General features: G+C 51.9%; 2 protein-coding genes across 4 annotated transcripts in view; one reads left to right on the plus strand and one right to left on the minus strand.

Annotated features, from left to right (window-relative positions):
• The window catches only part of BACE1 (beta-secretase 1), a 30355-nt gene extending 8474 nt beyond the window's left edge, over nucleotides 1-21881 (plus strand). For both annotated transcript variants that reach the window (XM_027765684.1, XM_006161884.3), the window contains 8 exons: nucleotides 13428-13516; nucleotides 15115-15331; nucleotides 16250-16387; nucleotides 17376-17510; nucleotides 18390-18491; nucleotides 18760-18909; nucleotides 19102-19273; nucleotides 19858-21881. In XM_027765684.1, the coding sequence (XP_027621485.1) occupies nucleotides 13428-13516; nucleotides 15115-15331; nucleotides 16250-16387; nucleotides 17376-17510; nucleotides 18390-18491; nucleotides 18760-18909; nucleotides 19102-19273; nucleotides 19858-20099 (1245 nt within the window). In that variant the 3' untranslated portion in view covers nucleotides 20100-21881. The remainder of the gene's footprint in view (nucleotides 1-13427; nucleotides 13517-15114; nucleotides 15332-16249; nucleotides 16388-17375; nucleotides 17511-18389; nucleotides 18492-18759; nucleotides 18910-19101; nucleotides 19274-19857) is intronic.
• Nucleotides 21882-22382: 501 nt separating this feature from the next.
• RNF214 (ring finger protein 214) overlaps nucleotides 22383-26478 on the minus strand; it is a 48781-nt gene continuing 44685 nt past the window's right edge. For both annotated transcript variants that reach the window (XM_027765682.1, XM_027765683.1), the window contains exons 11-14: nucleotides 26258-26390; nucleotides 25942-26046; nucleotides 25585-25680; nucleotides 22383-24473 (exon numbers count right to left, since the gene is read on the minus strand). In XM_027765682.1, the coding sequence (XP_027621483.1) occupies nucleotides 24408-24473; nucleotides 25585-25680; nucleotides 25942-26046; nucleotides 26258-26390 (400 nt within the window). In that variant the 3' untranslated portion in view covers nucleotides 22383-24407. The remainder of the gene's footprint in view (nucleotides 24474-25584; nucleotides 25681-25941; nucleotides 26047-26257; nucleotides 26391-26478) is intronic.

Below are 26478 nucleotides of genomic sequence, written 5' to 3' on the forward strand. Positions count from 1 at the left end.
TTTTTTAAATTTGACCAGAGAAAGAGAGAGAAAGTGAGAAAGCAGGTCTGAGACTTGAACTGTGGTCAACCATGTGGGAGTCCAGCATCTTTAACCATCGCACCACCTGCCAGCCCCCATAGAAGGTCTTTTCCAGTCACAGTTTCTAGCAGAAGAAATGAGGCCTGGAAGTTTGAACAACTGCCCAGGGGAGGCCAGTGAACTGAGAGCCTTTCCCCCTTGTCTCGCTACACCATCTATCTCGGGGGAGAAGAGTTTATTATGGGTATTCTTCTTCCTTCTCCCTAACCAGCTCACAGCTCTCTTAATTCCTGTAATGGATCGTAATTGGTTTGGAGTTTGTTTCCCTCATAAAACTTGAAGCTCTTAGGACCAGCAGGTAGTATGGTGGTTGAAGTGCTAGATCCCACATGGCTGTCCACAGTCCGAGGCCCAGACCTGGCGGCTTGAAAATCACACTGGGCAGCACCAGCAGATGGCATAATAGTTACATCAGTGGACTCCCACACGGCTGACCACAGTTCAAGTCCTAGACCCAGTGGCTTGAAAATCACGCTGGGTGTATGTGCATGTGTCCCCGAGATTCCAGGAGAATGGAGGAGAAGGGCTTGTGACAGGCCATTCCCCCAGGGAGTGATTTCTCACTTTTCTTCTCACTGTCTTTGTCCTTCTCTGGCAAGTGCACCCTGCGGCAAAAACCTCTCAATAAAAAAAGAAAGAAAGTCTCACTGAGCACATGAGGGCCCAAAATCCTGAGAAGACAATGGAGAAGGGATTATGGCATGGCCATCTTCCCTGGGGGGGTGATTCCTTCCTTTCCCTCTTTCTCTCTCTCTCTCTCTCTCTCTCTCTCTCTGGTGAATGCATATGCCCTATAGCAAAAACCTTAACAATAACAACAAATTAAGCTCTTGAGGACAATGGTTTTTTTTTTTTGGAGAGGTTTTCGCTACAGGGCACATGTGCTAGCCAGACAGACAGAGAGAGACAGAGAGACAGAAAGCGAGAAATCACCCCCCAGGGGGGATGGTCACGCCACAATCCCTTCTCCTCCATTCTCCTCTCAGGATCTTGGGCACACGCGCCTGGTGTGAGTTTTAAGCCACTGGATCCAGGACGCGAACCCCGGTTGACGACGGGAGAGTCCAGCCACATAGCCATTACGCTAACTGCTGGTTCCCGAGGACAATGTCTTTTTCATGTGTATTTATTTTTCGGTGTCTTACTTTCCTTTGTATCCTGAGAGCTATGATCATGTCGGGTTCGAACATGTGCCTGGAAGACACTGAGTACGTGAACAAATAAGCCACGAGACACCTATACAGAACCGCTGTGGGCCGTTGTAAATGCAGGGCTGGAGTGCTTACAAATGAAAGGATATCTTGTCATTATGGGAGTATGAAGCAAAAGTTGACCCAAATTCCTTTCTTTTTTTGGGGGGGGGGTGTTATTGATGTACCTCTTCCATGGGAGAGAAAGGTGGAGAAAGGGGGTTACCTCTAACAGGGTCTTCATGCCATGATCCACCCCGGCCCCAGCCAGCCGGGTTCACGGCATGTTGGTACATGCTGGTGAATACAGGGAGACCCCAGGACAAAAACCCAAGGCCTTCCCACGTGGCTCTGACACCGCGGGGCGCTGGTACACCACTGTGCTGCCCATATTTATTCTTTTTTTTTTTTTTTTTGGCGAGGTTTTCGCTACAGGGCACGTGCGCTCGCCAGACAGACAGAGAGAGACATAGAGACAGAAAGTGAGAAATCACCCCCCAGAGGGTATGGTCACGCCGCAATCCCTTCTCCTCCATTCTCCTCTCGGGATCTTGGGCACGTACGCACACGTGCCCGGCGTGAGTTTTAAGCCACCGGGTCCGGGACGCGAACCGCGGTCGACTACGTGGGAATCCAGCGACATAGCCATTATGCTAACTGCTGGTTCCCTTATTCTTCTGTCTTAATACGAGGGCTCAGGGTTGGCACGCCCATTTTAGAAACAGAAGGAGCAATTAAGTGGTTTGCCCAAAGTTACTCGTCTAGGAAGAACAGAGATGGGGTTCAAATCCTGGTTTTTGGATTCCAAGTTGAAGTGTTAGGTTCTTTCTCATGTTCCACATCTTGGACATGTCGATTGACTTTAAGATGCCAGTGACCATCCTTCTGGATAGCAGCTGTTAACTAGGTGACAGTGGGTTCTGGAGGCCAGGAGAGAATTGGGGCTGGGCAGAGAGGGGTTTGGAGAAGCCAAGTTTACAAGTAGATGTGTTCTGAGAGAATGGAGAGGGAAAAGAGGGGACCAACTGGGCAGAGAATATTGGGTGTAGACAGGGAAGCCAGAGGAAGCAAGGGAGAAGTAGGAACTGTGAGGGCTCAGGGTTCCGGAAACCAAGAAGGGCCAAGTGGTTTTCCTTTTCCTCCTCTCTCCTCCCGTAATGGTTTTCCAACTGTGCTTCGCAGAGCCTGTAAACGGGCCTCCATGGTAAGGGAGAAAGTTAGGAGAAAGATAAGCAGCAAGACTGTGGACTCCCCTTCCCATCCTCCAGCCATACCTCTCCCACCTGCTTTTAATTGTTTTTATACTGTGGATTCCTCTCTCTATATATCATCTGTCTGTCTATCTATCTATCTATCTATCTATCTATCTATCTATCTATCTATCTATTAGATTTTTGCCATAGGGAATGGGCAGCACTCGCTGGAAAGAGACAGAGACAGAGATGGAAAGTGAGAAATCACCCTCCAGGAAGGATGGCCATGCCATGATCTCTTCTCCATTCCTGTCTTGGGATCTTGGGCACACATGCACACGTACCCAGTGTGTTTCTCAAGTTGCCAGGTCCAGGACTTGAACCACAGAGTCGGCATGTGGGATCCAGCACTTTAACCACCATGCTACCTGCTGGCCCCTAGGTTATATTCTTTTTTCTTTGCTTTGCTTTTCTTTTTTAGGTGGTATCTCACTCTGTTGCAGTTCTTCTGCCTCAGCCTCCCAAGTAGCTGGGACTGCAGGGGTGTGCTGCCACCATGCCCTGCTTGTTCAGACAGGCCCTTGCTAGGCAACTCAACGCTGTGCACCAGGTCCCTCCTGCCGCAGACTCCTGAGTAGCTGGTGCCACTGTGCCCAGCTCTTAGGGTGGGCTGGGAATCAAACCCAAACATCCCATGTGACCGCAGCCTGTCAGGCAGCAGCGTCTGCCAGCATAAGCTATTGTTGGGCCTATTATTTCATTTTTTAACTTTAAAAAATTTTTGCTATAGCTCACATGCAATTGCCAAAGACAGGGACAGAGAAAGAAATCGCCCCTCCCCCTGGGGGGCGTGGCCAAGCCACAGTCTCTTCTCCATTCTCCTCTCTGGGTTTTGGGCATGCATACACATGCACCTGGTGTGTATTTCAGGCCACGAGGCCCAGGACCTAAACTGTGCAGTGAGCTATGTGGGGTCCAGTCACCTTAACCTCCACGCCACCTGCTGGCCCAATTATTTCATTTTTCAGAAAACAATTTTATACTAAAAAGGCTGAAAACCATTGAACTCAAAGAATCACTGTTCAAAACAGATGAGGTCCCAGCTTCATGAGTTGCCTACCCAGTTCCTGCCATCATCCTGATTGTACACTGGCTTTCCAAGAGCCCCCACCCTATAATTGCACACACTCCTGCTCTGCCTCCCCGGCTCAGTGAGCAAGGGTTTAGCTGGGAGTGGCGGGCCTTGAGGAAGTCAGTGCTTCTCATAAGGTAGGTCAGGAACACTTCTTAGCCATCTCCAGTAAAGAGCTTAGCAGAAGGCCAGGCCCATAACTTAGTGGTTAAAGGAAACGAGGTCTCACACAGCCAACCGCAGTTCAAATCCTGGTCTGGTGTCTTGAAAAACATCCCAGCCGTGTGTACCTAAAATCCCAACAGCATGAGGAAATGGAGAAGGGATCGTGGCATGACTGTGCCCCATTAGAAGGGTGCTTTCTCCCTCTCCCTTTGTCTCTGTCTCTCTGATGAGTGCCACACTCTGGCAATTAGAGAGAGAGAAGCTTAGTATGAAATTCTGTTGGATAGTCCCAGGATACCCAGGCCTGGGGGCACAGTGCTAGTACACAGCTCTGCAGGGCAGGAAGCCACATGGAGGATTGGGGCTCGGTTCCCCGAGTCAGCCTGCACACACTGGGTGTACACACCTGTCCGTGAAACTGGCGCCACCACTGTGCCCTGGCGGGGTGTCTTGCTTGGCCTTCTGGGATCTATGAACCCACCACTCCTTGCCAGTGCCGGTGCAGATCTTGCCAGGAGCACATGGGTGTGCCTGAGCATCTCACAGCGCCTGGAGCAAACAGCCATGAGTACTGTTTGTCCTATACCCCCTTGGGGAGACGGGGCGGATGCCAGAGATCGGCTCCATTTTCAACTGAGGACAGACTGAGGGAAGAGTGAAGCCACCGTATCCTGTGAGTGGGGCATGGGTACACAACAGTAAGGACTTGCTGTCTGATGCTGAAAGCAGGCAGCTATGGCTGCAGCAATACCTTGTAGAACGGGCTTCCCGGGTGACTCCACGGAGGTGGGAGGTGCTCAAGAGATATCCCCAGCATAGGGAGGGGAGGGAAACAGGGGAAGTAGCCCCACTCATTCAAATGGGACATTGGCCTTTCTCTTCTTTGTACATTGGGCTCCTGTGTAAGGTTGGAAAAGGACTGGGCCAGCCAGATGGTGTGGTGGTTAAGGCAGCTGGATACCACATGGCCTACTGCACAGTTCAAGTCCCAGACTCGGTGGCTCAAAAACATGCCGGGCACGTGTGTGTGTGCGTGCGTGCCCAACGTCCTGAGAGGAGAATGGAAGAGAAAGGATTGAAGTGTGGGCATCCCTTGAGGCATGCTTTCTTTATCTCTCTCTTTTTCTGTTTTTGTTTTTTGTTTTTTTTTCCAACGAGCACATGTGCCCTATAGCAAAAATCAATCAATCAATCAATCAATCAATAAAGATTGGAAAAGGGCTCTGCTGGGTAAAAGAAAAAAAAAGTTTGAAAGCCATCACCTTAGATCTATTTTGGGGGGACATGTAAGTTTTTTTCTTTTAGTTTGTTATAGGGCACATGTGGAGGGAGAGAGAGAGAGGGAGAGTGAGCGAGCATCCCAGGTGGAATGGCCATGCTGCAGTCCCTTCTTCCCCATTCTCCTCTTGGGATTTTCAACACACATACTCAGGCACCCAGCATAATTCTCAATCCACTGGGTCCAAGACTCGAACCATGCAGTTAGCCATGTGGGATCCAGCTGCCTTAACCTCCATGCCAAGGACGCCTAAGTTTTTTTGACAGATCACATCTATCGTTCATCTGAATAGGAGGTACTGCTTAATCTATTTGAGCAGGGTTTAAGGCTGAGGAGAAATGGAGCACCCTGTCAAAGACAGAAGAGTCCATGCACTGGGTAAGGATTGGGTGGCCAGCTGCCTTGAGATCCGTGACCAACCAGCCCGAGGTGGGATAGGTGGCACCACTAGCCTGCTGGCTCCCAGGAGCCATTTGCCAGCTGCAGCCTGGGCAGTGAGGTAGAAGGCAGAGAGCATAGCTGGGGAAAAGAATCCTTTTGCCCAGGGCCAGCTGCTCAGTTGAGGAACCTGAGCAGGCCCCACTTGCTGGGTTCGGCGTAAGTCAGGGGCTGTGTGCTGTCCTGGCCAGGAGCCACTCCCAGCCGCTGACTTAGACTCCTCGTGCCCTTCCTCGCCTCCTTTCTCTCAGCCTTGGGCAAGCTCAGGTCTGGGAATATCCACTTCGAAAAGCAGAGGAAATTGACCCATGGCCCAAGGAGCCTTGGAGTCCCTGCAGCGGCTCCAGGAATCTAAGGACCCTGGGTGGACCTCCAGTCAATGTGCGTGGGTATGGCCAACATCAGTTGTCATGGTCACCGTGCTCAGTACCCAGCTGGAAATCACCCTGCAAGGATGCTGGGGCTGAGAATGAACAGCAGGAGTCTGGAGGGTCACAGGGAAATAACTCTAGGAAATGAGGCAATTACTGTCAGCTAAAAAATACTGTCAATTATTATGGAGCGCCCACTCATGGCCAGGCAGTCATTAGGTACTGAATAAGAATACAGAGGGCCAGCAGGTGGCATGGTAGTTAAGGGCACTAGACTCCCACTTGACCGACCACGGTTCGAGTCCCGGACTTGGTGACTTGCTTTCTCACTTTCTCTTTCTCTCTCTCTCTCACACACACACACACACTGTCCCTCTCTGGTCAAATTAATTAAATAGATGATTGATGATAGATAGAAAGATAGACAGATAGATACAGATATGTTTCCTACCCTTGTGGGGCTCATAACCTGTGGCACAGACAGACACTAGGTAAACGATTGAGAGCTTGGTGAGGGGTAGACAGAGGCACAGGTGCTCCTGGGGACCTGAGAGAGGAGGAGCCTGATAGCTGGGGCTTCAGGCGAGATTACTGGGAGAAAGGATGTTTAAGCAGCGACTCGACAGTTAAACACGTTCAGGCAAAGGTGCATGGGTGAGATCCTCACGCTTTGAGGAAACCTCACAAGAAGCCTGATGAAGAAGATGAAAAGTGGCAGGAGGTGTTCATTGGAGGTTCAACCTATGGCTGGTCAGATGCTATCAAGGTCAAGGATCCCAGAATTTAGTTCAGATAGTTTGTATCAGTTATCTAATGCTGGGTAACAAACGACTCCAAAAAATAGTGCTTAAAACGAGAGTTGTCTGGACCAGCAGGTGGCACGGTGTTGACAGTGCTGGATCCCACATGGCCAGCTCCACAGTTTAAGTCCCAGACCCAGCGGCTCAACCCACTGGATGTGTATGCATGGGTTCCCAAAATCCTAACATGAGAATGGAGAAGACATTGTGGCATGGTCATTCCCCCCTCTCTTTCTCTCTCTCTCTTTCTGGCAAGCTCACCTGCCCTAACGGCAGAAATCTTTTAAAAATCGTTTCATTTTTCAGAACTCTGTGGGTTGGCTTGGGAACCCTCTGCATGTCTCACCTGGGCTCACTCCTGTGGCTGCCACCAGTCGGGGTCTGGGCTGAGCTGGGCTTGCTGGGCCTGTGGCTTCATACAGTCACTCATCCTCTGGGAGGCAAGGCTGAACTGCTTCATAGCCTCAGGCAGCGCTCCAAGGACAGCCCCCAAGGCCCAGCGCATATCAAGCTTCTTGCATCATTTGCTGATGTGCCATTGGCCAAAGTGAGTCACATGGCAAAGCCCAGAGCCTGTGTCAGAGGGGCTCACCCAAGGGCATGGGTACCTGGAGGGCAATTCATTAGCATAACCACCTACCACAAACTTCCTCTCCAAGTGGGAGAGGCAGGAAGGCCAAGGAGATGAAAGCCCACACTTGAGGACTGGTCAGAACCATTGCATCCTTGCCCTAACTCTGTGGCTTGTACTCGGTTGGTGAAGTGATTTACCCACCCTACATCTTGGTTTCCTCCTCCATAAAATGGGAGAAAGCCGTCTGTCTCTCAGCTTTGGCTGAAAGGCTTATTATACATGAATATAAGAGCTCTTTCCTACAAAGGTTGAGGCCCACATGAAGGGCATAGGCTCCCTCTTTGCTAGGAAGAACTGAAGCTAGAGCCCCCATGGCAAAGGCTTCCAAAGGGCTAAGACCCTGGGATAGGACAACCAAGAAGAATTGTGGAGCTTTTTTCTTTTTCTTTTCTTTCTTTCTTTCTTTCTTTCTTTCTTTCTTTCTTTCTTTCTTTCTTTCTTTCTTTCTTTTTTTTTTTTTAAGAGGTTTTTGCTATAGGGCACGGGTACTCACCAGAAACGCAGAGTCAGAAAGTGAGAAATCACCCCCCCAGGGGATGGCCACACCGCAATCCCTTCTCCTCTATTCTCCTCTTGGGATCTTGGGCACGCACGCACTCGCACCCGGTGTGAGTTTAAGCCACCAGGTTCAGGACTTGAACTGTGGTCAACTACATGGGAGTCCAGAGACAGCCATTGTGCCATCTGCTGGTCCCAAGTTGTGGAACTTTATTAACTAGAGATCATTCATAATTGGAAAGAGACTCTTCTCTCCAGCCTGGGAGACAGATGCCTCCTGAAGATTCTTTCCATACAGAAGCATCTGAGCCAACCCTGTCTGCTGGTAAGAGCTGGGCCAAGACTTGGGGTACAGAGGGCGCCCCTAAAAGTGCCGCTCCATGTCTCTCACCACCCCAAGTCTACTGCTGAGAACGCCAGGGCAGGTGCAGAGTAAAGCCTGGGCAGTGTTCCTTTCCCTGCGGAGCTTGTTAGTGCTTCCCTTGAAGCTGCCAGCCCTCAGAGGCCCCCCCAGGGACGCGTTTGTTTGTTAAGGGATTGGCACTGACCTAGCCTTAACCCCAGGTTGCAGCCCCCTGGGTATCTGACTCCTGGATCTGGCCCCAGGTGACAGTCAGAGGTAAGAGGGTTCAGGGACCACAGGCTGTGGGAACACAGGCCTCCTGCATGCAGCCAGGGGACCCAGTGAGGACAGCGAGTCGAGCCGTGCCTGTAACCCAAAACCTCCAGGGTTTGGGAGCCACTAAGGGATCCCTCCCTCACCCACCACCCAAAAAACAGGATAGATTAGCTCTTTCACATATATTTTTTTTCTTTAGCCATTCAAAATGTATTTATTTCTAGTGCCCATGATACCCACTAGGGACATATCGGGGATTTTAAAAATTAGATAAAAGAGGAGGTGAGGGGCCAGCAGGTGGTGTGGTGGTTAAGGGTGCTGGACTCCCATATGGCTAACCACAGTTTGAGTCCCAGACCTGGCAGTTTGCTTTCTCACTTTCTCTCTCTCTCTCTCTCTCTCTTTCTCACTTGCTCACTCTGTTTCTCTCTGGTCAAATTAAATAAATAAAGTTAAATAAAATTATTCTTTTTTTAAAAAAAGGAGGTAGAGGGGGACCAGCAGTTAGCGTAATGGCTATGTCGCTGGACTCCCACGTAGTTGACCACGGTTCGCATCCCGGACCCGGTGGCTTAAAACTCACGCCGGGCGTGTGTGTGTGCGTGCCCAAGATCCCGAGAGGAGAATGGAGGAGAAGGGATTGCGGTCTGGCCATCCCCCCTGGGGGGTGATTTCTCGCTTTCTGTCTCTATGTCTCTCTCTGTCTATCTGGCAAGCACACACACCCTATAGCAAAAACCTCTGTGAGAGAGAGAGAAAGTGAGAAAGCAAGCCGCCAGGTCTGGGACTTGAACTGCGGTCGACCATATGGGAGTCCAACACCCTTAACCACCACACCACCTGCCAACCCCCAGAGTGGCGAGTTCTACGGAAGCTTCCAAATAAGAGACTATGACCTGGTCTCACTGAGGAGATCCCTTCTGAGCTCAGGCTGAAGGATGAGTGGACAAGAAGAAAGAAGGATGGCCCAGCCAGAGTGGAGAGCAGGTGCAACAGCCTTGCAGGAAGGACCATGCTGGTGTAGGGCATGAGCTGAGGCCAGTGTGGCTGGAGGGCAGAGAGCTTGAGGGAGTAGGGGATAAACTCTGACTGGATATATAGGCAGGGCAGGGCCATGAAGGGCCCTATAGGAATATTAACACTTTTAAGGGTTTTTTTTTTTAAAGAATTCTTAATTTTAATTTTATTTATTTATTCACTTATTTTTATCTGACGAGAAAGAGACACACACAGAGAGGGAACGTGAGAAAGCAAGCCACCAGGTCTGGGACCCGAACCATGGTCAGCTATGTAGGAGTGTCAAGCGTCTTAACCACCACACCACCTGCTGGTCCCAAAGTTTTAATTTTAGTAGTAAAAGGAAACAATTGACATAGAAGAGGGACTGTCAAATTTGCACCTTGAAAAAAGCCACTCCAGGTGAGCCCATGGCACAGTAGTAATGCACTGCTCCAGAGAAGCTGGATACCACATGGCAACCATGGTTTGAATCCCTCGCCCAGTCAGCCTGAAACATACCAGGCACATGCCCAAGTGCTGGAGATCCTGCAGGCTGCAGACCAGGGTGTGACCCGACCCTGTGAAGGGTTCTCTGCCTCTCTAGCACTCTCTCTCTCTCTCTCTTTCACATGCACATGCTCTATCACAAAGAAAAGAAACAAGAAACCCATAAGGTCACTCACAGCTGCAGTGCAGAAGGTTGGAGGTCAAGGGCAATGTGTGCAGCTGGGACGTGGTTGTGACGGTCCAGGGCAGATGATGATAGCGTGGCCTAAGTGGCAAGAAATGAGTACATTCAGGAGACTTTTGAGAGGGTTAATTGGAGAGGTGGGGATGTGAAGGGAAGGAACGTGCGAAGATAGCGCCGAAATTGCTGACTTTCAGAACAGATGGGTGGTGACGCCATTCGCGGGTGGCGGGAACACTGGAAGCCGACCAGATGGGCAGGCCCACCGGGGTCAACTGAGGACATGCTGTATTCCAGGGATCCTGGGGCAGTTCCCTGTGTGCATCTGGAGCTCCGAGGGGAGGAAAGGGTTCCAGTGAGAAGCTTAGAGGTCATTGTGTCCCGGTGAGCTGGCCTAGGTCACGAGGAAGAGGGCAAACCTGAACCTTGAGAACTGAGCCTGCCGAGGAGACAGGGCAGGTGTGGACCTGAGACCTCCTGTAAGACGAGGACTGGTCTGAAAAGTGTCCTTGGTATTTGGTGACGTCAAGTCCTTGGGCGCTGTAGTAAGGGCTGCTTTCTGGTGGTAAGGGCTAGGGGCGGGACCCAGTTTAGAATAGGTTGGGGAATGAGTGGGAGGTGAGGAAATGAAGACAGCTTGGTTGAGGACCTGGCTGTGAAGGGAGAGGAGAGGGAGGGTAGATGGAGGCGGATGTGTGATCAGGGAGATTTTGTCATTGCTGTTTTTGAATGAAGAGACTCAAGCATTTGTAAGTGATAGCGGGAAGAATCCAGGCCTGGTGGTGGAGCGTGGTTGAGTCGGGTGGTTGAGTCAGCCTGCGGGAAGGAGGGTAATTCATAGGGCAGGGGGCCTGAGCTAGGGGGAGGGACAGCTGAAGGAAGGGCTGGCTGTGGGCCTGAGGGGGCCCTCCAATGGCCCTCCATAAGTAAGAGTTGAGGCCGCTCAGGAGGCTTAGCAGTCCCCTAGTTCCTTCTGGGGGCTGCCCTAAATGCCCTGTCCATGAAGAACGGGGTGTCTGAGTGTCACCTCAGGTCCCTGCCATGATGAGGCTCCACTGGAGCAGGAGGGGAGGAAGGCTCAGGGCTTGGGTTGGAAATGATGCAGGACAGGACCAGAAGATCCTCTCAGAGGCAGGATCACCCTGAAAAGGGCCAGCGGTCAGAGGCAATCGTGGGCACTTACTGCATTCCCATGTTTTGGGGAGACAGAGAGCAGTGGGGGCTTGAAATCCGGGTGTGGGGATGGGAACAGGGAGGGAAGTAGAGAGGGTCACTCCTCCTTGGGCTTGGCCTCCTTCGAGGTGGAAGGGGTGACTTTCCTCAAGAGAACCAGGAAGGCTGGCCCTAGAAGGGCAAGTGTGCCCAGCCGCCTCTGCTGCAGAGTGCCCAACACCCGCTGCTGGAGAGGAGGGGCAGGCGCAGGGAGGGAACTGGGACTGCAGGGCTGCCAGGCTGGGCACATGCATTCCAGGTGGTCCCTCCCCTGCACAGGCTACAGGGACCCAACTGCAGAGGACACCCTCTTTCTTTGGGATGCAGCAACAGCAGGGGGCCCTGTAAATATGAGGCAATCCCCAGAGCCCCCCAGCTGAGTCCTGGGAGGTGGGGCTGGGGCCCTGGGGGGGTTGGGGAAGAAGCTGCTTAATCATTAACTGGCTGATTGAAATCGGAGCTGCTGAGCCTCCCATCTATTGATTTTCTCTGAAAGCCCAGCATCTGGAGCTAAGAAGCTCTTTAATCATTAACTGGCTGATTGAAATCGGAGCTGCTGAGCCTCCCATCTATTGATTTTCTCTGAAAGCCCAGCATCTGGAGCTGGTGGCTGCCCAGAGACCATGGAGAGAGACACACAGGGTAGAGGCCAAGGAGAGGGAGCTGGGAGGGAACAGTAGCCTGGCTGGGGTGAGGGGCTGGGATGGAGGGAGGCAGGATCAGAGGCTCTGGGGACATGAGGGAGGCCCAAGACCTAAGCTGGCGCTGGGCAGGGTGCAGGCTGCAGACCACATGGGGCAGCACCAGAGAGGACGGAGACGTGAGGACGGAACTGAAGCCCAGGCACACTGTGACCTGCTCAAGGTGACAGGGTCAGAGCCTGCACCAAAGCAAGGTTAGCCAAGCTCGCTGCATAGGAGAGAGGATGCAGGAGGCCAGGCCCCAGAGGTTGGCAGAGGAGCTCAGAGGTGCAGAGCGCCATCTTTCTGAGGCCAGCAGCCCACCCTTCCCCGTGTTCCCCAGGGGTTCAGAAAGTGGCTCTGGGGCCAGCAGGTGGCACGGTGGTTAAGGCGCTGGAATTTCCACGTGACCCCAGTTCAAGTCCCAGACCTGGAGGCTAGCTTTCTCACTTTCCCAATCTCTCTCTGTCTTTCTCTGGCAAAAGTCAAGTGAAAAAAATAATACATAAATAAATTAGTTAATTAGATAATTCTTAAAAAAAGAAAAGAAAGAATAAAAATGACTCTGGTTTGATGGAGGGTGGGGAAGGGCCGGCGGGGGGGAGAACGGAGGGTCAAGGAGCTGCACAGCAAAGAACACCAGGGAGACTCCTGTCCCCGTTCACTTGGCCCAACCCAGGCCCCGACATGATATGGTGCACCTGGCTCTCCACTATTTTTTTTTCAAGAATTATTTATGTAATTTTATTTATTACCGTTTTTCTTCGATTTGACCAGAGATAGAGAGAGAAAGCAAGCTGATAAGTTCAGGACTTGAACCGCAGTCGGCCATGTGGGAGTCCAGTGCCTTAACCGCCACACCAGCTGTTCCCCACTATTTCTGACAGTAGGACTTATAGATCTGAGTGACCTCAAGAGAGAAGGGGACCCTGCCTGCCTGGGGAGCCGCGTTCTGGGGGGCGGAGTCAGAAACCTGCAGGCTGGTCCCCGCAGCTTCCCTGGCCAGCCCGGCTCCTAGAATAGCTGTTGAGCTGGGGCTGGAGGGGTGAGGCAGGACGCCTACTGGGAGATCCAGAAACGCGGGGAAGGGGTTGATGCTGAAGACAGCGTTAGGCACCCCATGAGCAAGGGCGATCTGAAGGTAGAGAGAAACGGAACAGCGACCACACACACACGTGCACTCACACACAGCTCCTAAGTCACAGGGTATGTAGGCATCCCACAGACAGAGGCAGACACGGCGTTTCTGAATCCACGTTGAGGGCACCGTAGACCTAGGTTCTGTCCGTGGCCGTGGTACTCGGGGTGCTGTCCTGGCCAGTCGTGCCTCATAGAATCTGCAGCCTGGACACTCCCACGGGACACGCTGCGGCTGAGGGTGAGGGACACCGGTGGGGTGTCTAGAGCCTGCTGTCAGTAACGTCTCTCCTCTCCCTGCTCTCTCACAGCTCAACATCCTGGTGGACACAGGCAGCAGCAACTTCGCAGTGGGGGCAGCCCCCCACCCCTTCCTGCATCGCTACTACCAGAGGCAGCTGTGAGTCCTGGGGAGGGCCCAGGAGGAACTTCCCGAGGAGGGGCAGGGAACGGGTGCAGAGAGGAAGTTTAGATGACAGAGAGAGGGGGGATAGGACCAGGAGAAGGGCAAGAGGGACAGTGTAAGGAAGCGTGTCGTGGGAAGGGATGAGTTGCCGGGCAGCTGGGAGGTTCTGAGGCCAGGGCGGCCTGTGGGGGAGGGAAGGCGAGCGAGGGGCAGCCCAGAACTCCCAGAGCCTTCTCGGGACTCTGCTCTGCCTGAGTGGGGAGCAAGGGACATTTTACCTACACCCTCGGTGTCGTGTTCTGACACCAGCTAAGTCCAGCCTGAACAGCCTGCAGTGACAGCTCCCTTTGCTAAGTTCCGTCCAGGGCCGCTCTGGTGGCTCAGCACAGTCCAAGACACGAGGAAAGAGCTTTCGGTAAACCCCGCTGGCAGGGCCTGAAAGCTAACCACCTCCTCCGTGCAGCACCTGGGGTGCCCCTGCTGGACTCCTTGCTGAGAAAAGGGGGGGCAGTGAGCAGGATCTGAAAGCCCCCTGAGCAGAAAAGCAGGAAGAGGAAGTGATTAGAGGAAATCTCATGTTCGAGACATCTGTGTGTGTGCAAATATGAGAACAGATGCATAAATATCCTTGGGTTTCAAGACAGGTACAAAAAACACCTTTCTATTTCTTGCCTGCTTTGATCCCTTGCCCTCTAAAATGCCTTTTTTTTTTTTTTTTTTTTTGAGGTTTTTGCTATAGGACACATGTGCTCCAAAGAGACAAGAGACAGAAAGTGAGAAATTACCCACCAGGGGATGGCCACACTGCAATCTCTTCCCCTCCATTCTCCTCTCCTGATTTTGGGCATGTATACACACGCACCCAGTACGAGTTTCAAGCTGCCAGATCCAGGACTCAAACTGTGGTCAATCATGTGGGAATCCAGCACCTTAACCACTACGCCACCTGCTGGCCCCTAAAATGCCTACCTAAGAGAAGCAATCAGGGAGGAGGGTGTGGGCAGGCCCAGTGAAAGGCCATTCATTCTGGGCCCTAGCCCCAAGCCCAACCCTGCTCTGGCTCGTGGAATGAGTAAAACACAGGTGGGGTCTTTCCCACAAGTGCAGTGTGATACCTACCCGCCCCACTGAGGCTGTGCCAATCCCTGCTCTGGAAGAACTTGCTCTAGAGGCTCCACCCTGCCTGGTACTTCCCCACCACTCAGATGGTACCACTGGGTCCCAAGCGAGCCAAAGTCAATGGCTCCTTTTCTCTGGGAACTCGAGGGCGCTGGGGTGGGGTGGGACGCGATGCCCACTAGCTGTCCCTGTAGCAGCAGCGGGCACAATGCACAAAGCCTAGGCTTGTTCTTTGTGGGGCCTGAGCGCTAGATGCGGGAGCACGAGCCACAGAGGCAGGGGAGCAGCCCAGCACTCGCTCCCATTTGCAAGGCCAGCAGATGTTTAGTTCATGTCGGGCCTGGACATGCCCTTGAGCAGCCTGAATGCAGATGCTAGGGTGTCCCGAGATAAGGTGGCACTTGGGAGTGGGTGTGACCCCCACACCAGCCGTTACAGTTACGTGTCCACAGACCACTGCCTTCTTCCCACAGGTCCAGCACATACCGGGACCTCCGGAAGGGCGTGTACGTGCCCTACACCCAGGGCAAGTGGGAGGGGGAGCTGGGCACCGACCTGGTGAGCATCCCCCACGGTCCCAACGTCACCGTGCGTGCTAACATCGCTGCCATCACGGAGTCGGACAAGTTCTTCATCAATGGCTCCAACTGGGAGGGCATCCTGGGACTGGCCTATGCTGAGATCGCCAGGGTGAGAACAGGCCCGGGTCCACCTTGTCTCTGCCCTGCAAGTCACCGGGGAGGGAGCCGGGGAGGGGCTAGATGGTGACTGAAGGCCAGAAACCCCTTAGTTTAAGGGGTTACCTAGCAGGGGGCAGGGTGGCAGTTTGAACAGGAGGGCAGAACTATGGTGAAGCTGTGATGGTGTGGCAGGGACAGGAATAGGCTGTGGTTTCCACTTACTCCAACATCTTCAAGAAAAGCCCTACAAATTGAAAGCAGATTAGGTATATGGAGATGGAAGAGCCGATGGAGCCACGGGCCGTTCAGTAAATTCTCGTTCGCATGGCCAGTGTCTCAGAACCTCAAGATCTTTCTCTCTTTTTCATTTTTTTCATAAGTGACTACCTTTTTTTTTTTTTTTTAATTTTTGCCAGAGGGAGTATGCGCTTGCCAGAGAGAGAGAAAGCAAGCAAGAAAACACCCTCCATGGGCCATGGTCATACCAAAATCTCCTCTTCCATGTTTCCCTTTCAGGATTTTGGGCACGCACACACATGTCTGGTGTGATTTAGTCCAGGACTCAAACCATGCAGTCGACCATGTGGGATCCAGCCACCTTAATCCCTAGGCCATGGACTGACCCGAGATGGTCTTTTTCTTTTGCAGTTTATTTTTTCCATGAGACAGCACAATTCACCCCAGACGTCACCAGCTTGGCTCTAGGCCTGTGTGTGCCTGGCACACACAGGGATCTCTCCAGACACAGGCACAGAACCTGCCACGTGCATCAGCTTCGGAGTGTGGTGTTTTACCACTGCGCCACCCTCTGGTCCTTAGGTGGCCTTTTCCAAAGAGCATCCCCAAGATTTTGCTTCGGCCTTCCAGTTCCGCCAATGGCCTCTCCTGGGGCCCTCTGTGTGAGCATTCACTCCTTCTTTCTGCACAGCCCGACGACTCCCTGGAGCCCTTCTTTGACTCCCTGGTGAAGCAGACCCACGTTCCCAACCTCTTCTCCCTGCAGCTCTGTGGCACTGGCTTCCCCCTCAACCAGTCTGAAGTGTTGGCTTCAGTCGGAGGGAGCATGGTGAGTAGGTCCTGGCACTGGGAGACAGAAAGGTGCCGTCTATCCCCCTCCCTCCAGGCTCCACCAGTCCTGGCTCCACTTCCTTACAACAGAATCTATACAAGGGAACTGCAAAATGTTCATGGAACATGAAGGATTAATATGTGAGTTATGGGGGCCAGCAGGTGGTATGAAGGTTAAGGTGCTGGATCCCACATGGCTGACGTTGTGGTTTGAATCCCAGACCCACCAGCTTGAAAACCACGCTGGGCATGTGTGCATGCATGCGTAAAATCCTGAGAGGAGAGTGGAGAAGGGACTGAAATGGCCATCCCCCCTGGGGGGTGAGTTTTCACTTCCCTCTCCCTTTCCCTCTCTGTTTCTCTCTGGTGAGCACATACACCATATAACAGAACTTGAGAAAGTTTATTTTGATGCACAAAATTTTGAAAGCCATGCAGTTTTTTTCCTAATACACATTTTCCATGAACATTTTGAAGACCCCCTCATATTCCCCCCCTTTTTTCCCCCATCCTTTTTTTTCTTGCATTATTTCAGAAAGCATTCGAGGAATCTATGGTAAACTTGAAAAAGATTAGAAATGATTGTTCAAAGGAAGCAAAAACAAGATCTATGAAATAAGAGTATTCAGTCTAATGGTCAGAGGCAGAAATGTAAGGACTTTATTAGGACAATGATGAGTGGTTCTCCAAAAGCAAAAAAAAGAGTAAACTTACAACAGAAGCAAATAACCATCCATTCAACATTTATTGCGCCAGTTTAGGTTTAGGTGATTCTAAAACAATTAAGAATCCTGGAAAGCTGTTTTCCCTGAACACATTTAACTATAACTAGCTTTTGGGCCCAATTTCCTTAGAAGCAGGAAGACACAATGGTGATGTGTGGATATCCTTGCCAGCCCAGGAAGTGATTGATCTTATTGCTTGGTCTCTGGGTGACCTGCTCTCCCTCTGTGCTGGGGCACGGGTACCCACTTTTTTCTCCCTAGATCATTGGGGGTATCGACCACTCGCTGTACACGGGCAGTCTCTGGTACACGCCCATCCGGCGGGAGTGGTATTACGAGGTGATCATCGTGCGGGTGGAGATCAACGGACAAGATCTGAACATGGACTGCAAGGAGGTAATGGCCCAAGGCGGTCGGGGAGCAGGGCAGGCCACCCAGTGTGAGGGGTTCTGGGAGGACGGGGCAGAGGTACAGGACCCGCGGAAAGGCCTAGCACAGTCAGGAGCTTAATGGGCACACAGCAGAGCTGAGGTTTGGGGCTAGGACCTGGGAGGGCGCTTTCACAGGGACGGCGGGTTAGGGTCTCATCATGAGACGCATGGACTGGGTTCGGAAGTCTGGCTCTAGTCACTGTGTGGCTTTGCGGTCTTGGGCAAGCCTTTCTTGAGGAGTCGTGACACCATGGCATGGCCACAGGGTCCTGCTTTGGAGTCAGAGACCTGGATAAGAACCTGCCATTCAAGAGCTTTGTGCCCTCTGACCAGTTACTGTGTCTCGGTTTCCTCCTCTACAAAACAGATGCAAAAGGACTTTCTCAAAGACGAGGGCAAAGGTCAGGGAAAATGTGTCAAGTGCTCACCCCTGTGCTCGGCAGTGCCCAGGAGGCCTGCCTTTCTGAGCTGCTCAGGCGTGCTGGGTTAGGGCAGATAGGCACACACTGTGAAAGCTTAAAGCACTGCGTGGGCACTTCCACTTGTGACTTGGGCAGGGGCTGCCCACCTTAGGTAATGGGTGAACAGGTCCTGAGTGCCCCCCTGCCGGGCACCCTAAGCACTCTAAACATGCTGATCTACCTCATCCTCATGGTAACTTTGGGGGTACTGTTGCCATCCCCGTCTGGAGACGCGGAGACTGAGGCACAGGAGCGAAGTAACTTGCTCAAGGAGGTCCACTCAGCCCATGGCCAGCAGGACCCCCACCCAGGCAGGACCCACAGCCACACTCAGTCCTCCAGCCCTGTCCAAAGCGGCCCCTCTGACCCTTCCTCTCCCTCAGTACAACTACGACAAGAGCATCGTGGACAGTGGCACCACCAACCTTCGTCTGCCCAAGAAGGTGTTTGAAGCCGCTGTCAAGTCCATCAAGGCGGCCTCCTCGGTGAGTGGGCCGGGAGGGGGTGGAGGTGGCAGGTCAGGGAAGAGCCCAGGGTGCACACGCCGAGTCCTCACAGGCTGTGCTCCTCCACAGGCCTCGGCTTGCTCACACGGTCCCTCTGCACACCCTCCGAATCCCTGGGCTGGAGTTTACCTTTCCCCGCTTGGGATGTTTCCCTGGAAAAAGCTAATAAGGCCTAGTGTTACCTGGAAATGGGAGCGATGAGGTGGTGAGACAGTTTCCTAACGGTGACCCCTTCTTGCCAACACAGACAGAGAAGTTCCCGGACGGGTTCTGGCTGGGAGAGCAGCTGGTGTGCTGGCAGGCGGGCACCACCCCCTGGAACATCTTCCCGGTCATTTCACTCTATCTGATGGGTGAGGTCACCAATCAGTCCTTCCGCATCACCATCCTCCCACAGGTATGCCCCGACCGGAGTCAGTGGGGCCCCGGGGAGAGGGGTGAACAGGCATGGCTTCCCAGAACTTGGGGGACAAAACAGATGGAGTGTCTGGGGCAAAGCCAACCTCAGAGCTCGGGGGTGGCAAAGGGAAGAGCTACTAGAAGATGGGCTGGATGGAGACAGGCACTCTCACCCGACTGCTCGCCCTAGCAATACCTGCGGCCTGTGGAAGACGTGGCCACGTCCCAGGACGACTGTTACAAGTTTGCCATCTCTCAGTCCTCCACGGGCACCGTCATGGGCGCTGTCATCATGGAGGGCTTCTACGTCGTCTTCGATCGGGCCCGGAAACGAATTGGCTTCGCCGTCAGCGCTTGCCATGGTGAGGGCACCAGGGTTGTGGGTGTGGCTCAATCTATCTGGATTCCCCGGGACTCGTGTCAGTTTGGGAGGTGGAAGCAACATGCTGCACAACAGCCAGCCAATCAGTGCCGTCTTCTAAACACCGCCTGCCATGGCGTGCCCTGGCTGGATCGGTAACCTCTGTCAGAAACCCAAGGAAGCAAGAGATGCCAGGGCACCTTGGGAGCCTCGAGGTGCAAGGGCAGCAGGAGCCTGGCGTGGCCCTGTCAGCCACCACATGGGAGGCTAATGCCACTTGAGAAAGGTGGCGGGGTTTGTAGTGGGACCTCTGCAGCGGAAGGTAAGTTGAGTGGGTGAACAAGGGCCTGGCCGTGGGTCAGCTGGGAGCCACTGGACAGGTATACAGGAAGGTTGCTGTCCCCTCTGACGGGGATGGCGGGGGCAGGGGGCAGGCCTCCAGTGGGCGCTGGCTTTCTGGCCTGCTCCTGAGTGCCACCAGGTTAGCAGGTCCGCAGGGCTCATTGCAGGTCTCAGCTGCAGGCCTCTGCTGTGTGACCCCCACTGCCGTGCGGTGAGAGCTGCCCTTCCACTCCGCCCTCCTAGTGCACGATGAGTTCAGGACGGCGGCAGTCGAGGGCCCCTTCGTCACCCCGGACATGGAGGACTGTGGCTACAACATTCCACAGACGGACGAGTCCACCCTCATGACCATCGCCTACGTCATGGCCGCCATCTGCGCCCTCTTCATGCTGCCGCTCTGCCTCATGGTGTGTCAGTGGCGCTGCCTCCGCTGCCTGCGCCACCAGCACGATGACTTTGCCGACGACATCTCCCTGCTGAAGTGAGGAGGCCCACGGGCGGACGACAGAGCTTCCCGACCACGTCTGGGTGGTGCACTTTGGTCACAAGGAGGAGACACAGATGGCGCCCGTGGCCAGAGCGGCTCAGGACCCTCGCCCACCCGCCAAACGCCTCTGCCTTGACGGACGAGGAAAGCTGGCAAGGTGGGTTACAGGGACCGCACCTGTGCACACAGGAGCGGGAAGGAGGCGGCACTCTGGTGGCGGGGATCCTCTCGGTCACTTCCAGCTCAAGTGGGAAATTCTGCTGCTTGCAACTTCAGCCCTGAACCTCTGCCCGCCATTCCTTTAGATTCTCCAATCCAAAGTACTCTTCCTCGTTCCAGAAATACTGGCAGCACACCCAGGATATACCATGTGTGTCCCTGCGGTACCGACAGAGAGGGCCAGTGTTGTCCCTGCGCTGGCCAGAGTCGGGAGAGGGTGCAGAGTTCGCCACCTGCTTTAGGGATAGGGACTGTACAAACAGCCTAACGGTACACAGACTGCCTCTTGAATTAAGTTAACAAATAATTCACCTGAATATTTATACAAATGGGGGTGGCTGGAGAGAGGGGAAGGAGAGAGTGTGCAAAGACAGGGAATAGTTGTGATCAAAGCCAGGAAAGGCAGACACACAACCACCCGCCGGTCGGAGCTTTAGATCTCACCTCCAAGACAGAATCCCACCACCTCCTGAGGTGGCACCATGTTCAATGTTTTCTTTTCTGTGGTTGCAGCCTGACCCAAAGTGAGGTGGGGGGAAGGGCTTATTGAGCCAAAGAGCTCTCTTTAGCGCTCTTAGATGAAAAATGCCCACTAAGAAGTTCCACGTAACAAATGAGTTTCCACCTTACTAATTCCACCGGTCTCTCCTGGACCCTTCATCCTACACGTGGTAGGTCATGCTGTCGCAGCCTGACCGCGGGAGCCCTGGGCGCCCCACGGGAGAGCAACGGAGCACAGCAGGCTGGGCTCTGTCTTCCTGGTCATGGGCTCACCCTTCCCCCAACCCGTTCCTCGAGCTTTGCAGTCAAGGTGCTAGAAGGGTGGCACAGGAGACCTTTCCTACCAAATCCTTGAGAGCAAACCCAGATGATGGCTCGGCAGGTACAGGGTTGACGCCCTCAACCTCTGCCTGGATTTCTAGTTTGGCTAAGAAGTGGTGAGACCCTTCTACAACACAGAGTGCTTTGGCCTTCTCACCTCATGGCCCCATGCATCTGTCTAAGATGTCACAAACTGGCACTAGTATTATACCAAGAGTGTCAGAAATCCAGGGCTTTCTGGCTCTAACATCGTGTCTTCAGTATCAAGTTTGCTGGGAGAAAAAAATGGCAGCCTCAGGGCTTCCTTATTTCCTTCACCACAAGAGCCCTTGAAGAAGGCCAACCCTTCCCCTATCCTGCTCTCTACGCCCACTCCTAATAGAATGTGGGTACCCAGGCTGATTCTTGGACCAGGCAGTAGGGACCAAGGTAACTTCCTCCCTCGGTTCTAGCACATTAGATGTTGACAGCAGTGTGCATGGGAGGAGCCAACCTGTCCTGGTGTCCCCACTGCTTCTTATTCCTGTCTGGTTAACACACGCTTCCAGGTGTGGGGTCTGCTGAATGTGGAAGTAACTGGTGAGGGAGAGGGAAACACAGGAGGGCCTCGGCCAGATGCCCGAAAGCCATAAACCAATAAAACAAGAATACTGAGTCAGTTTTTTATCTGGGTTCTCTTCATTCCCACTGTACGTGGTGCTGCTCTGGCTGACTGGGAACACCCCGTCACTACGAAGACCGAGAGGAAGACGAGACTGTCCGCTCCCAGCTCAGACGTCACTGTGTAAATACACTTCCACAATTGCTACCGTGAGATGAAAATGCCATGATCTGCTTTGTAATTTCCACCCACGTTGGGGAAAACTGGCTTTTCCCCAGCTCTTCCCAGGGCATATATTCAACCCCTTCATTAGGAAGTCTCATCGCCCTGTTATTTTTTTTTAAAAGAAAACTTGCACTTATTTTTCTTTTACAGTTCCTTTCTTTCTACTTGGAAACTATGAACTTTAAAGTATATAAAAAAAAAATCTTGACAACAGATTTCTTGCTTGTAAAAATATGTATTATATATCTCTATTTTTAAATTCTGCTCCTGAAAAATGACTGTCCCATCTCCACTCACTGCATTTGGGGCCTTTCCCGTTGGTCTTTGTGGCTTTTGCCACTGCAGGCCAGTGGACAGTGGGAGAAGGGAGAGCAGGGGTGGGTGGCCAAGAGTTATTTTTGAGTGACCCTGGACAAGAATGACAAGGCCCCCGCTCCCATGCACAACTCTCCAAAACACGTATCCTCCCGCTAGAGTCGGCTTTCCAGGGGCTTTTACTGGAAAGCAGTTAAGCCCCCTCCTCATCCTTCCTTTTCTCCCCCTCTACTCCTTTGGCTTCAGAGATGGTTGGAAAAGACACAATTTTCTTTATATCCATTTCCAAGTTCTCAATTTTCAGGGGGTGCTTAAAAAGAACACTGCAAGTGGCCAGCTGCTGCCAAGTTGAAGTGAGGCAACTTAGGGTTATAAGATATGACTCCCCCAAATGAAAATGTAGGAATCAATCATCCATTTTGCCACTTTTCCTGTTCACAACAGAAACCAAACTGGAGACAGTAAAACTTCATTAACCAGAGGAAGCGGGTCATCTGACCTCTAAAGAACAGTACTCAGGCCATTCCATTCACCTGTAAGATGCCAAGGTGGCCCCAGGAGGTCCAGCTCCCTAAACAGACGCTAGTCAGTAAGCCTGGGCGAGTAAGGCAAGAGAAAAAAGAATCTGTCCATGAGCTGAGAGGCAAAAATGAAAGACAAAGAAAGAAACACTAATAAAAACAAAGAGGAGAGAATTTAGTTGGGTCTGAAAGGACAAGTCTTTGCCATCCTGGTATTTTTGCGAGTAGCAGTAAGCATTTCCAGGTCTCCAAACGGAAAAGATGCAGTTGTTGGTAATACATGGTGACTTCCCCTGGAGTCCATTTTTACTTCTAATTAACACATAGCCTTTACTTGTTTAATTCCAAAAGAGAAGGGAGCTGAAGCCATTTCCTTTAGGAGTAAAGATAAAAGGATAGGAAAAGATTAAAAGCTCTAAGAGAGTCTTAGCATTCCCCGGTATAAAACCTAAAACCCAGAAGTGCTCAGTAAGCAGAGGTGGAAAATGAGCTAGTTCCAGAGAGCTCTCCACAGAACAGATGATTCATAAACTTGGAACTCAGTCTCCTTTCTTCACATCACTGTGGTCTCCATTTTTCCCAGGACAGGAATCATATCCCCCATAGCCTCCTTGCTTCAGAACTTAAAACCCAGCATTCCATTCTGCAAGTAAGTTGCACAGACATCTCCTCACCCGAGTGCCTGTCTGGAGCTCACCCAAGGTCACCAAACAACTTGGTTGTGAACCAACTGCCTTAACCTTCAGGGGGGAGGGGGGTTAGCTAGATGAGATGGGAGTGAGCGGGAAGGGGTGAGAACTCCACAAGGTTGGCCTGCTATAGCCTGATAAGAAGCCAAGCCAGTGGCAGCAAGGGATGGCTTGGCCCAGGAAAACCTATGCGTTGTGCTAATTTCCACCCAGAAAGTAGAGTGGACAGAAGCTGTGGGGGAAATGGGACCTGGTTATGTCGTTATTCTTGGACTGTGAATTTCACTGATGTAAAATAACATTCTGTAAACCTAATGTCTATGTATAAATAATGAGCGTTAACACAGTAAAATATTCAATGAAAAGTCGAGCTATTAGGTTTACACTTTTTTCCTCAATCAGAGTCTCATTTTATCTGTTTGGGGTAGAGTGGCTAAACAGTACGGAGGCTTCGGAGGCTTTCGGTAAGCAAGGCATCTGGTTCGACAGCGGGTGAGCACCAGGCTTCAAATCTGCATACATGAGCCGTAAGGAAATGGACTACAGGCTGAGCCACACCAAAGCGGGATGGCCGTAGAGCGACAGCGGCTTCCTAGATGGTTTTTATATCGTATCTGAAAATAGCCCTAGGCAGGGATAGCAAAACTTCAAGGCCAAATTCAACATCATCTTCCCTGCAATCTGCATCCCCCAAGGGAACTGCCAGAGGAGGGGGACCAGACATTTCTGCATAATATACATACTCTCATTTACGAACATCGGAATACAGACTTTCTATACACACATCACCTATATAATAAAAATGTACATGGCATGAGTATATGTCACTGTATAAATATAGAGTTTTAGAAATCTTGAACCCGCGCTTCCTGTTCACATCAGTTTCTCCTCTTCTTCCTCCCCAGTCAGGTCCGTCATTTAAGAGTTGGACAAAAGGGACAAGTGTCATTTGTGTTGGTCTGGGCCCAGAATTTGATACACTAGAAAGAAAGAAAGACATACCTCAGACAAAGGGAAGAAGATTGCCATTAAGGTTCAACAAGGTCTAAGCGAGAAAAACTCTCACTGGGGAGACGAGAAGGGCTATTTCCGTGGCTCTCGCCGAAAAGACTCTCAGGGCAGCTGAGCTGTCTTTTCCCAGGAGGCGTGAGTGGGGAGTGAGGACGAGCCTGCATGAAGCTGCTCTCTGTTGCCTATCTAGCATCAGTTGCCACCTCTTACAGCCTGAGTTGACCTTCCTTCCCCCATCACTCATTTTATTCAGGACTTCTTCCTTTATTTATTTATTTATTTATTTTTTTTTTTGAGAGGTTTTTGCTATAGGGCGTGTGTGCTCACCAGAAAGACAGAGAGAGGCAGAGACAGAAAGCAAGAAATCACCCCCCCAGGGGGGTATGGCCACGCCGCAATCCCTTCTCCATTCTCCTCTCAGGATCTTGGGCACGCATGCACACATGCCACGCGTGAGTTTAAGCCACCAGGTCCAGGACTCGAGCCGCCGTCGACTACATGGGAGTCCAGCGATATAGCCTTTACGCCAACTGCTGGTCCCTCAGGACATTTTCCTTACCAAGAATTTAGGTATACATTTTATCACTCTACCTCTCGAGAAGCAAAATGAACAATGCAAAATGGTTAAGAAGGAATCTTCCCTGTTACCCGATGACATAATCAGAGAACAGGAAGACCTGCCAGTCTGTGACTATAATCTCTCACAGGCAGGCCATCAAGCTATTCTGCTTGATGAGTTACTAATCTCACACTCTCTATTCTATGCCTCTCATCCAAGCAACGCCTCTTGACAGTACTATATTTGAAACAAGGATTAGAGTATGGGATTATCTCTTATTGTCAAGTTTCCGTGAAAATAACTTATCAGTGCTGTAGTATGAATTGCTTATCCATTCCCCTGCAGGGAACGGGGTGAAATAAACCAGAAGATCTCAGCTTCACTATTCTGAACTCTGATGTTTAAGCCACAACTCACTGAAAACCTTACAACTGGATACTTATTATAATAAAATGTTTAAAAAAAATGATCTTGACTATCAGAAAAGAAAGCAGAAAGGGAGGGTGGTCTGCAGCACCCACCTCCTTGTGCAGCACGTGGGTACAGGCCATTGGATGCAGCTCACTAGGCTGGACAAGTTTCTGGCACATGAGACACAGCTTGCAGGTGGCTGGAGCCTGCAGACAGAAGACGCAGGTCAAAGGAACTCTAGTCTCCCTGCCCATGGCCCCATTCACTATTTCCATGGAGCAAAATGATTTTACAAAATAAGAAAGTCTAATATAGATTCTTGCCTAAATTTAATACTTGCGTTTCCCAGTGGGCCACAAACAACGCAGTTGATGAGCTGATGGCTTCTTCCTACCACCCCCTGCAAACCGACTCCCTCCCCACCTCCAGCTTCTCATATCCCAGTATTCCAGGAAAAAGAGTCTTACATGTGAAGACCTTCCAGGGTATGAAACTTGAGCAGAAGGCAAGAACATCGGGGTACTGATTTGGGCCAGTGGAGCAGGGAACAGGGCCCGGATCCGACCGAGTGGCTGTGAGTAGAAACATTGTCAGAGTATGGGGAGAGAGGCTTAGGACCGCATATGGCAACGAGAAATCATTTATTCTCCAATCCGGCAAAGACAGACAGAGGAGCTAGCCCTGGCTGCAAAGCTTCTTCCCACTCCGGCTCTTCCTGAATGCCACCTCTCCCCACCAACCCAGCAGGCTACGTGCTCCCTCAGGACAGGGAGCTCTGCTGACCTGAGTACTTGCTGCCACCCGCTCGTGCTCTGCCAGCCGTGCAGCTACCAGCTGGATCAATTCCTCCATGGTCAGGCCTGCCATGGTGGTACGTGCTGTTTTGATTTGCTGAAGAATATTGGTCATCTGGGCCCTGAGGAGAAACAGTGCTGAGTGAGAAACTCTATGCTACACTTAGGGGGACACCCCCCCCCCCCCCTTTTAGTCCGAACACATTTGTC

Source organism: Tupaia chinensis, unplaced genomic scaffold, assembly GCF_000334495.1.
Source record: "Tupaia chinensis unplaced genomic scaffold, TupChi_1.0 Scaffold139431_1, whole genome shotgun sequence".
In the NCBI taxonomy this organism is placed as follows: domain Eukaryota; kingdom Metazoa; phylum Chordata; class Mammalia; order Scandentia; family Tupaiidae; genus Tupaia; species Tupaia belangeri.